A 20,078-nucleotide genomic window follows, 5' to 3' on the forward strand; every position below is an offset into this window, starting at 1 on the left:
TTATTTATTTATTTTATTTTATTCATTTGTCCAATACACAAATACATAGGAAGAAAAATAGACATGTGGTAATATATATAAGGGTAAAAGTAAACTTAGAGGAGAGGATATATGAAAGGAAGAGAATATATATGATAGGTGAAAGAAAGGAAAGACAATTGGACAGGGGACGAAAGGCACACCAGTGCACTTATGTACGCCCCTTACTGGCCTCTTAGGAACCTGGAGAGGTCAATCGTGGACAGTCTAAGGGAGAAATGTTGGGGGTTAGGGGTTGACACAATTGAGTCCGGTAATGAGTTTCACGCTTCGATAACTCGATTGTTGAAATCATATTTTTTACAGTCAAGTTTGGAGCGGTTCGTATTAAGTTTGAATCTGTTGCGTGCTCTTGTGTTATTGCGGTTGAAGCTGAAGTAGTCATTGACCAGTAGGACGTTGCAGCATATGATCTTGTGGGCAATACTCAAATCGTGTTTTAGGCGCCGTAGTTCTAGGCTTTCTAGGCCCAGGATTGTTAGTCTATTTTCGTAGGATATTCTGTTTCAAATATATAAATTTTAACAGGGTACTCTTCTAACTAATGTCAGGAATATCATTAGTTACAACCTTGGTTATCATCAAAAACTCTGCTGATCCCATCATGACAACTTTCTAGCTGCTCCTGTCAATCTCTAAATGTCTGCCTACCCAAAAAGTTGAGCAGGTTTAAATTTTGATTAGCAATAAAACGGCAAGCACTAGCAAAAAGTAATGTTAGACTACTCTCCCTCACCATGAGAAAAAGCTGTGGAAACAACTGCTACAATATGATGCAGACATTATTTAGGGGCCCTATGGCATAGCCGGCGGCTTAGCATTTATATGAAAAGCAGTGTGCTTTTTTACCTTGAAATGGGGAGAAGAGGCACGAGGACGATGCATGTGCTATAAGCCAATGTTTTTCAAACTTGGAAACTTTTAAGATATGTGCACTACAACTCCTAGAATTCTCCAGTCCCTACACCTTAAATTTCCCAAATTTGTAAAACACTGCTATAGATTGAGCAAGGAGTATATAAATATAGCTATCTTTTCTAGCATTAAAGAATCCTTCCGGTGGAAATGCAGCAGAAGTAAGAGGAAGGAATATTTAGCAGAGAAGTAACTGGAAAACTACTGTGTTTCCCCCAGGCTTATTATCAAGGAATGTCTTATTTGGGGAAAAACAGGATACTTTCTTAATTATTTGTAAGAAGAAAAAACCCAAAATCCAAAATATAATCCCCCACCTGAGAATAAGATAATTGTTCAGGAAGTAATTGTCATACATGCTTAACAGAGGAAAAGTCTAGAAACAATGGTGCTCATTATACTTTTAGACTTTGCTGTGTTAACCAACTGCTTGTCATAATAAATATCCAAGTGATGTAGATGTTATTTATGGCACTTGAAACATCTCCAAGCAAACAACAGAGAGCAACCAAGGACTCCAGTATACAACCCTGAGCTACATGTATTCTCATTTATTGAAAAGTCTTTAAATAATGCTGTATAATAGACACCAAGATTTTGAAAAGTTAAGACAAAAAAAGTTTTTGCCCTCCTCTAGCTTCTAGGAGCACACTAGAGACTTTCCAAACTCTCTGCGCATCCCATTTTCATGAAAAATGGGCCAATTTTTGTCTGTATTTTGCAAAAACAGGGGCGTTTTTGTCCTCCACCAGCCCCTAGGAGCACTCTGCAGACCTTCCAAACCCTCTGTAATCCTAAACCTTTTGTGTGGGGCAGGGTTTCTGGAGTACAAAAATGGCTGTATTTGGTGTATTCACACCAATCTTTCCCCCTCTTTCGGGTGTGTGTGTGTGTGTGTGTGTCTTATAGACCGAAAAATACGGTAATTCAATTGTCAGTTATGAACCAGATCAGATCAGCAGCCAATAATGATTTCATTCATTGATTATGTCAACCTTGTCATACCAAGATGGTTTCTTTCCAGTTACGCTCTGGCATGTAAGCAAATGATCGTGTGATTTATAACCTGTTTCTATGGCTCTTCACTAGCACTGATTAGCCCATAAATTTTAGAATGACTAGTGGAATGTTTTGAAGTTATTACTGAGATAATCTGCCTAACTGCTTAAGAGGGAAACAAGAATGAATGGCACTGCGCAATAGCAGATGTGTTAATGAAGTGTGAAGGGAAAATAAAGAGAAGCTTTGCTGTGTTTTTACAAAAATAAGGCGTCTAACAATAATTTATTCCAATTATTATCTGAATTAGCCTGAAATCAAAAGAGTTATATTCCTATAAAGTACTTCAGGTGTGTGTTTGTGTGTGCGCGCATGCGTATAAGCGTATTTACAGGTAATTCTGATTGACGACTGGTTGATTTGAACTTTCAACATTGCCTTGGATGAGGAAGTGTTATTAGGAAATGCTAATGTCGAAGTAAGTGACTTTCAAATTCAGAATAAAGTCTTAAAACAAGAACAAAAATGGAAATCCTAAAGGACATATTAGTTGCTGCATTTCTCTTCTCTGAGTGTGCTAGATACTAAAATTTATGAAACATCTTCTTTTCAGAAATAAACTGTAAGGCTTCTGGGTTTTTTTAAAGCAACTGAAGGAACAGATAATAGCACTGCATATCACTTTAAAGAGTACAGAGCAACTACTTTTAAAATGTCAGACTCCTCAGACTCCTTCCTTCAAATGGATCATCAATAGCTCAAAATAAAGAAAAGGGAAGCATGCCTCTTTAACTAAGATATAATGAACTTCCTGAATTCTCTACCTCCTCAAGAGAAGGATGGGAAAGTCATTTCAAAAGGGATTTATAAAAAGCAGAGAAAACCAGAAATAACTACAATCTTTCCTAAGCTGGTGTCACTAGATATTTGAGATGGAAACTTAACAAAATTCCCACACAATTTAGCAGTTGTGCTTCCTTTGAATGCTAGGAGTAAGCTGAGCTAGGAGAACTGAATGGATCATCCACCTCCTGCATTCCTACATACTACAAAGAAGCCAGACAATCAAATCCAAACATTGCTAGGAAGATGTAATCTCCCTTAGCTGGCCCTCGTCCAACAAAGCAGTCCTTAATATGCAATTTTGAACATCGTTACCATATTATATGGACCAACCATCATCCCTTTTAAGGTCTATAAAAACTCCAGCTCTGTCAGTCCACTGGACAGCATTTTGGAACATCAAACATATGCCACTGATTCCAGATAATAAATGATGGAGAAAGTTTTGTTGGATGACAGTTTGCTTAGCACCACCAATCCATTCCTCGCGCTGCTCAGGCAGGGAATGATGTGTGTGTTCTCATGTAGGGTAGTAATGAGACACAACGGGTTCAACTGTTATTCTTTATAAACTGTCAAGAGTGCCCAAGAAAGTAAATAGGTACCTGAGTTCGGAGAATTTCACTTTTTGACAACTGCATGTCGCCTGTCAGCTCTTTCACCATGATGCCCAGTGGTTCCAGACGTTTGCTGAAATAATTTGTCATTTCAGCTGCCAATGCCTTCATAGGAGCAACATAAACTATCTGCAGTGGAAAAGGCGGTAGATTGATAAATGAGCAAAATGTTCAACCCTGAATATTCACATCAACCAACACCAATCATAATTTATGTTTAAAAAATGAAACTGAACATATACACAGCAAGAAAATTAATAGCAGCATGTGGATTTTGGTGATTTTCAAAATAAATGCTCAGCTATTTTTAATACATACATAAAGCAATGTATTTTGTTTATAAAAGTCTATCATTTTGAACATTTGTTCTGCACCTGAGTTAAATATATATCCAACTCTTTTCACATAGGCAAGCAACATTTCCAGAACCAAACAAGGAATTGCGAACCAGCAATCAACTAAATCAACAAACTTTGTAGCTGTATGTACTGGAGAAAACAAGAGGCATTTGAAAATTTCTTAGATTCATATAAACATGACAATCATACCTGACGCTCTGTCAAACCACTGAATTCCTACCTTAAATTCATCCTTTTTAATAACGCCCTGATGAACGTGCTGACGGATTTCATGCAAAACTGTTAACATGGCAATGTTTGTTTTTCCAGCCCCAGTGGGTGCGCATATTAGCATGTTCTCATTTGTGTTGTAAGCAGTTTCAAAAACAATGGACTGGATTCGGTTTAATTGTTTCATGCCTTTGAAAGCAAGTTGTCCAATCTGCAAGGAAAATTCCGAAAGAGGGGGGAAATGCATTATAATTAAATAATGAATGTAATAGTTACTATTGGGCAAAAATACTACTATGCAAAACAGTAGCAAATATCTCTGAACAACAAAATGGATTATCATTTATTGACCAAGCACTGAACAACATTTATATTTATTGCGAGGAACGAGAACTTTCAATTCAGTCTGACATTTTAAAATAGTTCTTCAGGTTTTCGTTTTGGAAGAACTTTCATAGATGCCATTCATCTCTTCTGCGTTGCTTTCTTAATTCATCTCTACATCATCATCCTGATTTACATTAAACGCCTAACAATCTAATTCCTCTTTAAAAATTGTTATTCATATACAATTCATATCTACTGCATTCTATTTTTTATTATATTTATATGAACACAAATGCAAACTTTATAACTTTATCTATCTATCTATCTATCTATCTATCTATCTATCTATCTATCTACCTACCTACCTACCTACCTACCCACCTACATATTTATTTATTTGATTTGATTTGTATGCCGCCCCTCTCCGTAGACTCGGGGCAGCTAACAACAGAAACAAAAAACAGCATGTAAATCCAATACTAAAACAACTAAAAACCCTTATTGTAAAACCAAACATCCATACATACAAACATACCATACATATTATACTTTGCTTCTCTGTGAGCATTTGTGGAACAAACAGAAAATACTGGAGTAAACACCAATTTGTGTTCAGTGTCCACTACATAGTAGACAGAGCAATAATTTCAATCCCTCTTCGGCCCCTTGAAAGTTTAATTCATTACATTCTGAAATAACCCTAGATTCCATTTGTGGGTGTGTGCATGTACATGTGCAGGGGTTGGGGGAGAGAGACCTTGAGTTTTGACCAGAACTGGGATCGGAATCTCAATTATTGAGAGAAACAGACATTAGGTGGGACATCACAGGATTGCTCCATTCAATAATCACAATCCTGGTACGTTGTTAAGCAGATGGAGTCCCAAGTAAGGACCCATTCTCAGAGTGCTTTGGAAGTCTCATTCTCCAAATTATGTGAGGCTTGTGGAACAGCGTGAGGCAGCTTTGAACATCTGGTGTGGCCATGCTTTATTTCAGATAGGCAGTGCAGGCCTTTCAGCAGCAGGATAAAAATGTTGAATGGGGTGCAGCAGATCTTAGGGCAGTGTTTCCCAACCTTGGCAACTTGAAGATATTTGGACTTCAACTCCCAGAATTCCCCAGCCAGCGAATGCTGGCTGGGGAATTCTGGGAGTTGAAGTCCAGATATCTTCAAGTTGCCAAGGTTGGGAAACACTGCCTTAGGGAATTCTGGGTGAGTGGGGGAAATCAGTGTCAACCATCCTTTGACATATGTAGCCAAAGAAACTCCTGGGACATTATTTTACCAAGAGTAAAACTTTACTGATAGATCCATTCAGGAACACAAGAAGTGAAGCTAACTCTGAGGTTTTCGCATGACAAAAAGACTAGTTAATTTCCCCTTTTCCCCATTTGAGCGGCCCATTATCCACCAATTCAATACATTCTTTTTATTTTAGAAAAACAGTCTGTGCCTTTGGAAAGTTGCCGTTGCAGGGCCTTGAAGGATCTACTCCAGCTGCAAATGGCTCACATAAATTTCTCATATCCCTCCCAGCTCTCAATACATTCCAAGCATTCTCCTCCCCACTCCCTTCATTTCTGTTGTCAAGCTGTGAATAGAGGTGTGTTATGAGTCAGCCTTGACAATCAAGTACTGTCCAAAAGCTTATTTCAGAAGTACCATCTGTCAGTATGAAACACTGTCTGGAATTTAACTTTCGGTAGTCAGTGAAGTTCAGTAGTTAAATGTCACAGGGCCTAGGAGGCTATAATTCAAAATCCCTATCATGAATTTTCCAAATTTATCATTTATATATAATAATCTAGGAAGGGAAGTTTGTTGTTGGTTTCTATTTCCATGGTGAATTGTATTTTGGGGTGTAGGCTGTTGAGATGTGTGAGAAAGCTGTCCAGTTTTTCTTTCCCATGTGGCCCTAATCTACAAAAAACCCAATGGCTCCCTAGGACATACCATCTACCAAAAGAAGACACACACCAACCGCTACTTAAACGCAAAATCCCACCACCACCCTGCACAGATCAATTCCGTAGCCAAGACCCTCATTTCCAGAACCAAACGCCTAGCCGACAAAGACCACCTGGAAACTGAATTACACAGTCTCACAAATGTATTAATTTCCAATGGATTCCAAAGAGAGGCAATCACCAACCTAATCCAAAAAGAGACACCCACCAAGAACCAAGACACAGAACAGGACAATGGCATCGCCCTCCTCCCTTACATCAAAGGCACCACAGATAAAATCAGCAAAATTCCCCGCAAACACAACATCAAGACAGCCTTTGGTACAGATAAAAAAATAGCCAACATCCCAAGAAACCCCAAAGACAATATCCAGCTAAAAAACCAGGGGAGTTTATCAAATACCATGTAAAATCTGCCCAGCCACATATATTGGACAAACTAACAAGAGAGTAAATGCACATGTTGCAGAACATAAGAATGCATTAAGAAAAAAAGAAAAAACTTCCTCCCTTTTCCAACACTTCAAAACTACAGGACGTGAAATTGATTTTGACAGAACTAAATTAATTTCCAAAACAGAACACTACAGCAAAAGAATAATCATGGAAGCCATTGAGATAGAAAAACACCCCCAAAATATGAACAAGCGTGATAATACCTCCTGCCTACCAGACATCTGGAAACCAGCCCTCATTTACAAACGTATCCCAGCCATACAAACTGAAACCAGACTCAGAACACACATTACAAAACAACTAAGTAGCCTGCAAGCTCCAACTACTCAGGATATCACCCCTAATCCACAATCATTAACTAATCAGCATACCTCAGTTACATCAATGACCCCAGGTGTTACCTCACTGACTCACCACAGTAGGCAATTGCTGAGCCATCAAACCACACCCAGCCACCAGTATTTATAGAGGGAAGGCAGCTCAGGCCTCGCTGTGTTCGCCCTAGCACAAGGACAGAATCACCAGCCTGAAGATGACGAGTGGGACCTCGTCGAAATGTTGCCAGAAATTTCCGAATCCTACACAGGAAGAAACCCGAATATGCCAAGACCGTATATGTATGTATGTATGTATGTATGTATGTATGTATGTATGTATGTATATGTATATACACATATATATACATATATATAATACTCTCAATCTATTCCATCATTTATGAAAAAAGAAATGAAGTTGTGTATTTCTCTCCTACATTATGTGCACTTAAAAAGGCAGACAATAAAATCCAACAGCTAAAAGCGTCTGTATAATATGAAACTTTTTAGGTTTATTTTTTTTAACAATGCTATTTTAAAAAAAATATAAAATAATATAAAACCCCATAGTACACTAAAGCCATAAATAAACAAAACAATACTTATAGGAAAAAAATAATGGAATCCAAGAAAGAAAAGATAAAGTTAAAAAAAGCAAATAAGCTCAGTGGAAAAACCCTATGCCTGGATTCTGTATCTGAGAAAGAATTTGATTATGCATCAGCTATATGAAACCAAATGCTAATTCAATGCACTATACTGATATGTTTTTATATATTTAAATTAATTTAATAACCTATTAAATCACTGGATAACCTAATGGCATAATAGGTTGCACTTAAAGAATACTTGAAGAGACATTAATATTACTTAATTGATACCCAAGACAATATGACTACTTGCTTTATTTGATTCTAGCATGCAAAGAACAACATATTGACCCAAAGGAATCTTGACTAGTGAACAGTTACATTTCTAGATCATGACAAGGCTTGGAAAAAGCTAATTAACCACCCTCCAGCTAATCATATGAATACAGCCAACATGTTGGGCTCTGTTATGCTAGATGAAAACAGCCCTGCTGCTTGTGTTTGCAAAAAAGTGTTACACGCCAGTGTTTTCTCTATGCCATTCTTAACAGCAACAACTGTGTATGAACACCTGGGGCATAAAATAACAGAAATGACAAATTGAAACACAAACATTAAAAGCAAAAGTATATTGCATTAGTTTTAAACCTGTTTTAAAATCAAACCACCTCCTTTTTGAGAAGATACACAAGCCATTCTTTCTCCTGCCCTACATTTATTTCAGTTGTAGGACAAAGTTAATTCCATTGTTTGGAAGAAAAAAACACAGGGGATAAATGCAACTCAAGCTCATGAGTCCAGAAAGGAAGGTGGTCAACCTGATATCCTTTAGATAATTTTCAATACAAAGGCCCTGAGTCCCAGTCAACAAGGGAATTGAAGTTTAGAGTAATCAGAGGGGAACAAGTTGTGTTATCCGGCTCAGGTAAGGTCTCAGGTCACATTCTCAATAAAAAGGGAAGAAAAGAAAATACCTTCATAGCACCTGTGACATAAATGAGCATGTTGCTATCACACTGTCTTTTCTAAAAGAAAGACTGACAGCTCAAAGCGCTTTTCAATTCTAGTGGGGACTAGATCACTGCATAGCTGGAGGTCATCCAAGGAAAGAGGAAGGCAGGTCACTACTACATCTCAAAGACAGATGCATATTCCATTAAGATAGCAAAATTGTAGCCAACTGAACTTAAATACACTTCTCTGTTTGATCAAAGCACGTATGAGCCCAAAAGTCTGATTTTTTTAGATAGATATTGAAACAGTAGCATTTCTCTCACAGCTTACAATTTTTAATTTTCAAGAGCTGTTGTGGCATTAATTTCCTTTGTTTTATCTGCTATTGAGTTCAAAATTAAAGATATAAACTGGGTTGCTGTAAATAAAATTATATGAGAAAGAGGCAATGCGGAAAAATAAGTCACGGTAAGAGTAATGTGCAAGATTATACCTTAGGGAGGCCACAGCATTTTGGTATCTAAGAAAATCTAACAGCAAGAATGTTATTTCAATATTCTTATTTTAACACCCAATCTGAAACATTCAGTTACTTTTTCCCATCCTAAAACAATTTCCTATATATCTAGATAAATTAATTTTATTTATTTGTTTATTTGTTTGTTTGTTTGTTTGTTTATTGATTGATTTGATTTGACTTGTATGCCGTCCCTCTCCGAAGACTCAGTGCATTAATTTAAGCCTTGAGGCCTTCCAAATGTTTCCAATCTATAATTCCCAATAAATCCACCAAAACAGGAGCTCCATGTGGTGGTGGTCAGGCGAAACAGGAGCTCCAGGTGGCAGTGGGTGGTGGAAGGTGGCCATTGGGGCTCTGGGGAAGTGCAGGCTTTCTGGATGGGACTACACAAAGTACTGTGCTGCAAAGGACTCTCTCTCCCAGGCAAGAGAAGCAGGGGAAAGAAGCAGTAGACGCTGACTTAGAGAGCACGTGATGGAGTCTTCCATGTGTTTTCCGGCGACTTGTTTTCTCTACCCTGCTCTCTTGCTAGGAGAGTCTTTTGCAGCACAGCGCTTTAGGGGCCCATCCAGAAAGCAGGCATAGAGTAATAGACAGACCATTACTTTCAGCACCCACAAGGAACTGAGGCTTGGAACAGATTTGGAGGTTGTTAAGGAGGACCGCTCCTTGGCCCCAGCCATATGTTTTCAAGCCTGGGCTACTTGGAGTGAAAAGCTATTGCAATAGCCCGGGCTTGAAAACACATGGTTGGGGCCAAGGAGCAGTCCTCCTTAACAACAACTTTCCATGTGGGCACTGGCATGCCTTCCCTTCTGCCACCAGCCATGGGAGGAAAGTAATGTCGTGAGCTCAATGGGGATGATGGTGGGGCCTGCGGCAAGCTAGGGTGCCGGCAGCTTGCCTGGAATGGAGCTGCACAGGGCTGTGGTGGCTTAGCCAGCTACGCAGGCTCAATGAGGATGCGGGGCCACAGCAAGCTCTAGGGAGTGGATCCTAGCAAGACTTATCTATAGGCAGGAGGAGACAGCTCAGTTGGAGCACAGGGCAGACACCATGTGGGAAGGCAACTTAGGCAGGCAAGGAGTGACTGGGCGGGGTGGGTGGGCTGGGTGAACAAGTGACGATCAGTTCGGGGATGTAGCCAGCCAGCCATCGCTACCAGTTTGGCAACTTTGGTCAAATTTCCACCAACCGTTCTCTCAAACCAGTGCAAACGGGTAGCAACCCACCACTGGTGTTATCTCACCTTTTTGTATGATTCTGCATAAAGTCATCTGAACATATTCTTATTTATTTATTATTATTTATTATTTGGATTTGTATGCCGCCCCTCTCCGAAGACTCGGGGCGGCTCACAACAAGTGAAAAATCAATCCAATACATAATCCAATTAATTAAAATATTTAAAAGTTTAAAAAACCCCTATACTAACATACACACACACAAGCATACCATGTATAAATTCTTCCTTTAATGGCTAATTGAGGAGGTAATGATAACAGCTTGTCTTGTCAGCACTGCCCTTGAAAGATCACCTACTTAGAAACAACCCTGAAGAACTGCAACTAATTGAAAAAAAATATGTATTTTCACATTTAACTAAATAATGTTGTCAATTTACATCTCTAATTTTATTCCTATTATAGTTCCTCTGCTATTTTAAATGTAGATTTAATGCTGTTTAAACCATTACTTTAATTCTCCTTTTGTTTGTTAATTTCATTGTGTTAGGTTACATTGTTAACACAACTGATGGAGGATACAGATGTAATAATTCAGAAACACACACAGTTAAAGATTGGATAATGTTTAAAGCTGTATATTTAAAAAACACCCAGATTTGTGCATGCATAAAATATCAGAGCGCTCCAGCAGATAGAAGCTTCTTTGATATTCCCCACTTGTTCATAGTACATACTTTATAGTTCACAATAGCAAATAGGCAAATAAGGAAGACAATAAATAGAGTGGTGACATTCACCACAGCAATGCCCAGATGTGTTGCTTATACTCAATCAGCCACCTTCCTCTTAGTTCTGGAAGCCTCACTGCAGGTGTGTTTTCCAAGAAATAACCAAATTTTCCTATATATGCTTTGAGTTCCTAAAAACATAATTTCACAGCAACAGAAAGGCAAAATTGTCAGAAAATGTGCTCAACTGGTGTGTATTTGTTGAGCAATAAAATAGTGGAGCACAAAGGCCCAGAGTACAGGCATTACTAATGGTACAATTTCCAGCTGTTTGTGCATGAGTCACAATTAAAGCCTTCAACAATCTTACCACTTTAGGGATCTCCACACATATTGAATAATGAATTTTCAGGGTACGTATTTAATTTGCCTGTTCTCCTATGATAGGAGATAAACCACCTCCTTCAAGTTGGGTGCTACAATATCTATTTAACAAAAAGAGGGCAGAACTGACAAAGACTATTTTAAAGGGTAATTATAGCTGACAGAGGTAATAAACTTAACCCACCAAGGAGGAGGGAGGCAACTGTGAATACAAAGAACATTGTTCCAAGAATAAACATTAATGTCATGGGTTTTGTTTTAACTCGCTTTTCTCAATTTCTTCACTTCATACAATAACTAACCAGAGTAAAAGTCTATTAATAACATATATGTGTGTATGTACAAACTGGTAGAAGAATGTTATCTAACACCCTCTAGGCTTTCATCCAAATCATATGAGATACAATCTCTGTTGCATGGGCACCACTTCGTCACACAAAATATGTTCTTCAACATCTCTCTTTTGAGGACACATTGAGCACTGGGTTTTATTTACGTTCCATATAGATTTAGCTACAGGGACCCCTGGCTTTAGAGTTGCCATCAGCCCTTCAGAATTAAAATCATACAACTCTAAACATCACTCAATATAGTAGAGAGCCTCAAATGGTTACATTACGAGATACTGTAGATATGTCAGGTAGAACTGGGCTCCATCTTCAAAATTGTGCTCCACAATTTTGATTTGCTAAATTATTTGAAAATTTGGAAAATTGCATAAAGATACTGAAAGCAGTCACAGGAGATTGAAGCACTTTCTGCAATAGAATCTAAAAGAGAGAGGCTTCAAGTTTAAGACTTGCAGATATTTTCTAAAATAATATATAGTATGTCGCTTTAGCAATCATTAAGATTCTTTAAAGAAATCCTCAGGAATTTCAGGAAACTACATTAGATTGTGCTATCTGAATAGTTTATGGATAATATAAGGCAGTGATGGCGAACCTTTTTTTCTTTGGGTGCTAAAAGAGAGTGGGCGCATGCTTTCACGTATGCGCAAGTGCCAACACCCATAATTCATTGCTGGGGAGGACGAAAACAGCTTCCCCCCAGAGGCCCTAAGGAAGCTTGAAAATGCCTGTTTCCCAACTACTGGTGGGTCCAGTAGGCTCGTGTTTCACCCTCCCCAGGCTCCAAAGGCTCTCTGGAAGTCAAAAATGCCCTCCCAGAGCCTCTGTGCTTTCCAAAAAATCAGCTGGCCGACACACACATGCATGTTGGAGCTGAGCTAGGGCAACGGCTCATGTGACAGCAGATATGGCTCTGCATGCCACAGGTTCGCCATCACTGTTATAAGGACTTTAATCAGCAGACATAAAAAGGCACCACATAAATTTGGGCCATTTGGAACACTTAAAAAATTGCAAGCATTTTAAACATAGAGTAGTACCTCGATACACGTCATTAATTGTTTCTGGGAGTTATGATGAGTACCAAAAATGATGAGGGTCAAATACAGTGATCCCCCGATTATCGCGAGGGTTCCGTTCCAAGACCCCTCGCGATAATCGATTTTTCGGGATGTAGTGGTGCGGAAGTAAAAACACCATCTGCGCATGCGCGCCCCTTTTTCCATGGCCGCACATGCGCAGATGGTGTTTTTACTTCCGCACCTGGGAAGACCCAGCAGCTGAGGAGCCGCCTGCCTGCCCGCTTGTCCGCCGCTTTTCAGCTTGTCCGCCGCTTGTCCGCTTTTCCGGCCGCCGCTTGTCCGCCCGCTGCTTGTCCGCCGCTTTTCCGCTTTTCCGCCGCTTGTCTTCTTGTCCGCCCGCCGCTTTTCCGCCGCTTTTCCGCTTGTCCGGCCGCCGCTTTTCTTGTCCGGCCGCCGCTTGTCCGCCGCTTGTCCGACCGCCGCTTGTCCGCCGCTCTGGGAGTTGAAGACCCAGGGAAGGTTCTTTCGGCCGCCCACCAGCTGATCTGCTCGGCAGCGCAGTAGCAGCGAGGAGCCGAAGATGGGGTTTCCCCGTTGCCCACGCAAAGGGGAAACCCCATCTTCGGCTCCTCGCTGCTACTGCGCTGCCGAGCAGATCAGCTGGTGGGCAGCCGAAGGAACCTTCCCTGGGTGCCGCCCGCCGCTCGAGAGCAAGAGGGGGAGAGATAGAGAAAGAGAGAGAAGGAAAGAAAGAGATGAGAGAGGGAGGAAGAGAGTGTGAGAGAGGAAGAAGCAAGATAGAGAAAGAGAGAGAGAAAGAAAGATGAGAAAGGAAGGGAGTGACGTCATCAGGTGGAAAAATCGCGATATAGCGTTTCGCAAAGCTCAAGATCGCGAAACTCGGGGGATCACTGTAAATGTTTCCCATTAAGAATAATGTAGTGAGTCCCAAGGCAACCAACCCCAAAAAGTTCTAGTTTGTGCACTGAGCACCAAACAACTGTTGAGAACCAGGACAATATTTTTGTGTCAAAATGTGTTGAGTACCAAATTCGATGAGTTTCAAAGCAACTGAGTACCAAGCTACTACTGTATTACAATTAAATACTTCATATTCATTTTAAAATATACTTCTTATGGGGAAAACTGAAAACCCATCAATCTGAATATGCGTATTGTTCCGAGTAATCATATTTAGAAGAGACTGCTAGTTATTAATTATGAGTATGACTTACTGCTTCTTCCCCATTTTGTTTTAGAATAGAATATTTAAACAAATGCATTTAGCAATCAATAGCTTTCAGGTTACCCACACTGGATATGCTGTAATATTATATGTAAAAGTTAAGCTGGTGGGCAAGAGAATAGTATTTAATATAGTTTCTAGTTCCTTGCAGCTGGCTCTCAATAACTGAGCAGTTTTCTTTTTTCAAAGCAGCTGGCATTCTTTGTTAAGCATTTTGGAAGTATAATACAATATATAATTCGAACATATTCCATGGCATTTCATGGCGTTTCTATTCCATTGAAGAGATTTTGTGAGCTGTTTGCTATATATATATATATGCATACACACACAATTTATTTGTCGTGTTACTGAAATGACAATTTCTCACAGTATAGGAAGATATGATGTGGCTGTAACAGTAGCAATTGAGTGGATGGTATTAAGTATCTGTCTAATCCAAGCTCCCCTAATGGACAAACAAATGCCTATGACAACATTATAAGAGCAATTACAACAAGAATAATGCTACTCCGCTGCCACTGGTTTTTCAACAGTTGACATCTCAAAGGCAAATGTGACTAAACATTATAGCCTTGTATTTTATGAATTTGTCTATTTTAAAACGATCCAAAGTGATGACCAACAGTACATTTTAGGATTGCAAGCTTCCATAACTAAGCTATGTGCTGTGGTTGTTTTTGCCTACCCATATTCTCACAATGTTCAGTTTGACAGAATGACTTCAGAATTTACTTATTTTATTATATACTGCTCAAAAAAATAAAGGGAACATTCAAATAACACATCCTAGATCTGAATGAATGAAATATTCTCATTGAATACTTTGTTCTGTGCAAAGTTCAATGTACACAACAGCATATGAAATTGATTGTCAATCAGTGTTGCTTCCTAAGTGGACAGTTTGATTTCACAGATGTTAGATTTACTTGGAGTTATACTGTGCTGTTTAAGTGTTCCCTTTATTTTTTGAGCAGTGTACTATGCATGGTTTTATATTTTTCTACCATGCCCTATACTTACCCTTTTCCTTAAGCTAACTCTATCAAATAATGTAATACAGTGGTACCTCGAGATACGAGTTTAATTCGTTCCGGACCTGGGCTCTTAAGTCGAGCAGCTCTTATCTCGAATGACTTTTCCCCATAGGAATTAATGTAAATAATTTTAATTGGTTCCAGCCCTCAAAAAACTCACAAAGTTAGTCTAAATTATGCAGAAAGACATGTTTTTAATGAAGAAATGTACATGTACATATAAATGAATAATGAAGTTTCTTTCACTTAACTTGTAAACTTTCTTAAACTTTTAAATTTACATATGTTCAACTTCTCTGCCACCCAATCCTGTAGGACAGAGGTCCCCAACCCTTTTTGCACCAGGGACCGGCTTTAAGCGATCAAGAGAGGAATGGGTGAATGAATGGACGGAGGGTGGGAAGGAAGGAAGGAAAGAGGGAAGGGACAGGAACAGAGGAAGGAAGCAAGGAAACTTATGAAAGGGGAGAGTAAGAGAGGAATGAGTGAAGGGAGGGAGGGAGGGAAGAAGGTGGGAAGGAGAAAGAAAAGAAGAAACAGAGGAAGGGAAGGTAAAAGAGAGAAAGAAAAAGAGCAAGAAAGAAAGCTGAAAGCACCCCCCCGAGCCCCCCAGGCTGGCTGCAACCTTTTAAAACATGCGCGCCGCTTCGCGGCTGTCTCCTGAAGCCGAACGCGGAAGTTAGCGTTTGGCTTCAGGAGACAGCTCCTTGGCGCTTGTATCTCGAATTTGGGCTTGTAAGTAGAACAAAAATATCTCTCCCCTCCCAGCTCTTATCTCGAGTTGCTCTTAAGTAGAGCAGCTCTTATGTCGGGGTTCCACTGTATTTCTTCTCCCACCCAATTAGAACCATTCTGGCTTCCTTAAAATTAATCCTTTCCCATTTTAAAACTGTACAATCTGTTTCAAGTGATGTCCCCATCACTTAAATGGACTACAGATGGTATATTTTTAATTCTTGTTCCAAAAATTTCAAAATTTTGCTCAGCATCCTCAGTATCAGTTGATGTTTGGATCAAAATGTACACTTGAGACATGTGCATCTCAAGCTTCACTATGGCACTAAGTTGAACTAAAAGGCAATTTGTTTCTCCTAAGATCTTATATTTTATTTTTCTGGTAATAGCAAGTCTAAGAGTCAGCAGTCTACAGAGACAGCATATTGCCCCCAACAAGTTGGGTCCTCATTTTACCAACCTTAGTAGGATGGAAGGCTGAATCAACCTTGAGCCAGTGAGACTTGAAATGCCAGTGGAAGTAGCCTGCAGTACTGCATTCTAACCACTGCACCACCATGGCTCATAATGTAATAATATAAGCCTTTCAAACTAGAGATGTTAATTAATTAATTAATTCATTCATTAATTAATTCATTCATTCATTTATTAGATTTCCATGCCGCCCTTCTCAAGGCGACTCAGGGTGGCGTACAACATTTACAAATTATTATAAAGTTTTAGAACATTTGTTTTTTAAATGTGGGGAAAGGTTAAAAAAAAATCATCATAACCAATTTGCATTGTCACTTTATATGGCTTGGGGGCAAATGGTATAAATGAAATCTGTAATATATGCTTTTCTAATACAATGAGGGCATTCTGATATCTTCCCAAATGCCAAAATAATGTTATTATTTCTTCTGCAACCTGCTGACTAGGAGGACAGAATTATGACAGGTTGCTTTTTGCATATGCAAACCAAACTCATTTCAGCCTACAGTAGTTTGGCTAAAGCTTTCAGAGAAGTTGCATTTCTAATTCCTACCATTCCAACAAGAAAATTTCCAGGTATCACATCATTTAGGCAAGGTAGCTGAAGATACCTTTTTTTCCTAATTATCATCTATAAATTTGTAGGGCACATAATATGTATTCTGTTAGTGCCTAACACTGACAAAAAGAGGGCACTGCTTTATTCTTACCCAGAGCAGATTTTTAATGTGTAAAACTCAAAATAATTATCTGGTTTTGTAACTTTCGCTATGTATGCCATTTTGTCACAAAAGTTTAACTCTAGATAATAACAGTATTCAAATTTTAGTTGTTACTTGATAATTATATGGAAAAAGACAGTCTAAATTTCCTAAAGTAGAAATTACATAACACTTGCATTTAGAAATCATGAACTTAATTTCACAAGATATAGCCTTTCTTTTTCAACTGAATGAAAACAAGTATTCACCTTTTAAATTGCAGGAAATTTATCGAAATGAGTTAGCAAACACAATGTCATATAGATGTCATTCATAGTTCTTCATAACGGTTACCAATATAATCCCTTTAAATAAGTTAGCTAGGTTGTATGAATCTAGCCAACTCTAGCTTGTTCAGTAGACCATTGTTCAACTGCAACATAACATAAATTTGTACCCTTTCTATGGATAGAGCTTAGTCCCTTGCAGAATAACAAAATAATTTCCCTACATGTATATAGTGCTTATACAACTTACTGCAACTGAAAATGCCCCCATTTTAATGATAATTTTCTACAAAAAATATGAAACCTAACCTAACCTAAATCTGTCTGTCTGTCTGTCTGTCTGTCTGTCTATCATCTATCTATCTATCATCTATCTATCTATCTATCTATCTATCTATCTATCTATCTATCTATCATCATCTATCTATCTATCTATCTATCTATCTATCTATCTACCTACCTATCCATCCACCTACCTACCTACCTATCCATCCACCTACCTACCTACCTATCCAGCTACCTGACTATCCACCTATCCATCCATCCATCCACCTACCTACCTACCTACCTACCTACCTATCTGATTTCTATGCCACCCTTCTCCTTAGGACTCAGGAGAAAGATTTTTTTAAACATAGATTCTATATACACAGCATGTATCCACAGATATGCAATGACTATTTAAACTAGTATAAAGTATAAATTGAGAGACCTATTGAAAACAATGATATCTAGGAGTGTCATGGCCCCTTCAGAGACCAGTTCGTAAGAGGAGTTGGAACTGGGACTATCTCCAACAGGGGAGGTTCACAAGGGGCTGAGCACTATGCTGTCCCGGGACCCTCAGGCAATGGGGGAGGTTATCAGAGTGTGAAAAGTATGACTATTTTGAGACAACCCAGGTTTATCTTTCAAATAGTGGCTTATCTACAATGAATATATACATAGCCAGTCAAGGTCAGGCAATCAATCATCAACTATAGCACAGAAGCACACACACTTATATGTATCTTAAAGTCGTATCAGGCCAAAAACCTTGTTGACTCATTCCCTGCCTTGTATCATTGTAGCAGCTGGTCAGCTCTTAAAGTATTTTCCTGACAGAGGTGGTTGACTATACGGAGAGCTGCCTACCTACACAGATGAAGAGGAGAATTGGCTGTTGACCAGCAGTGATGCTGATAGGCAACCAATCTCCTCTGATGAGTAAAGATGTCTACTCCACTTGATCCAAGGGCAAGGGGAGTGGGGCGCAGGCAAGTCCAGAGAAGGGCTGCAAGGCTACTTGGGAAAAGGTCACCCCACCCCTCCAGGAAGATCTGGAGGGGAGTAACTTAAGGAGAAGCTTTGGGGAGTTAGTCTTTGCCAGGAACAGTTGTTTACTTTGGCTTATACTCCCCTGCTTCGACTCGTGCCTGTTTGCTCTTTGCCTTGCTTGGAAGATTGTTTTTCACATTTTGGTTTGGACCTAGCCCCTTTTCTTGTGGCCTGCATTTGGTCTCTGCCTCACTGTAGCTTTGGAACTGCTTCTTTTTTGTGACTTGGTTTTTTGTTCTGAGGACTGTCTTTGTATTGTGTTTGGATTCTGCTGGGTGGATTGGACTTGGAAATCTTGACCTTGCCCTAGGACCATGCTCCTACACTGTGGGCTTTCTTTGTACTACCAGGGCTGCGTTTGGGAGTCAGAGAGTGGCCATCTGGAGAGTAGCGTGAGAGTGGAGACTTATTGGTTGTTGAAGGGTCTTTGGCTGAAACATTTGTTAAGTGAAATAAATAACTTTTTAGATGCCTGCCCTGGATCATAGCAAGGAGGTTGACACAATAAGAATGATCAGAACATCTTTGGGGTCAAATCCTCTGGTGAAATACAGAGCTATAGATTATGATTTCCAAAGTCATAAAATGTAGGAAGCTCTAAAAAGCCAATAATGGGACAATGAAGAAGAAATTCAGTGTTGAACAGACTCTGTTATTCTATTTCTACTTTGTCCTATCACCTTCTTTTTAATAGTAGACGGCTCTGAGTTCAAAACAACCCTGTCAGTATTAGAGATTACATAATCTAATACATTACAGTATTAGAATTATGCCCAGATCATTAATTTCTTCCTGGAATTTTAATCCTTTTCTACTGCCATAAAGACTTTCAAAACTTACAATCACTGGTAGCTCCACCCACCCTCTTACCTGCAGGCAGTGTTCCCTCTAATTTTTTTTTGGGGGGGGGCGGAAAAGTATAGTGTCTGAGCGGCAGTCCCTTCGGGACTGGGCGGCACAGAAATAATAAATAAATAAACAAATAAACAAACAAATAAACAAATAAATAAAAAACCCACCATGTTTTGCCTCAGAGAATTTCAAAATAAAATACTCTACTGTGTGTCTATAACAGTGAGCTCATAATAGGGCAACTCTATCAATATCAAAATGCCACTTAAATAGTTGAGCTAGTTTCAAACTAGATTTTGATTTTCTTTCTCTCTTCCTTACTCCCATTCTTTTTCTTTCTCTTTTCCTTCCTCTCTTTTTTCTATCTGTTTCTCTCTCTTCCTCTCTTCCTCTCTCTCTCCTTCCCTCTCACTCTTTCCCTCTCGGCTTCTGGGCAGGTTTGGAAAACTCTGAGTTGATGATGATTTTTAAGTGAGCGATTGCTCACTGCTCAGCTTAGAGGGAACTATGCCTGCATAGGTATAAAAAACATGAAAAAAAGGATGAAAAATATAAGGAGGATAAAATATACATTGGCATCAATATTTAAAATTGCAATGCCTATAAAATGTACAGATGGATACAGATCAGGAAGAAGGAAG

General features: G+C 39.1%; 1 protein-coding gene across 1 annotated transcript in view; it reads right to left on the minus strand.

Annotated features, from left to right (window-relative positions):
- Window positions 1–20,078, minus strand: part of ASCC3 (activating signal cointegrator 1 complex subunit 3) — a 285,972-nt gene that overhangs the window by 215,282 nt on the left and 50,612 nt on the right. Inside the window, exons 9-10 of the mRNA XM_070733271.1 lie at window positions 3,993–4,193; window positions 3,402–3,542 (exon numbers count right to left, since the gene is read on the minus strand). Of these exons, the coding sequence (XP_070589372.1) occupies window positions 3,402–3,542; window positions 3,993–4,193 (342 nt within the window). The remainder of the gene's footprint in view (window positions 1–3,401; window positions 3,543–3,992; window positions 4,194–20,078) is intronic.

This window comes from Erythrolamprus reginae, chromosome 1 (genome assembly GCF_031021105.1).
Source record: "Erythrolamprus reginae isolate rEryReg1 chromosome 1, rEryReg1.hap1, whole genome shotgun sequence".
Lineage (NCBI taxonomy): Eukaryota > Metazoa > Chordata > Lepidosauria > Squamata > Dipsadidae > Erythrolamprus > Erythrolamprus reginae.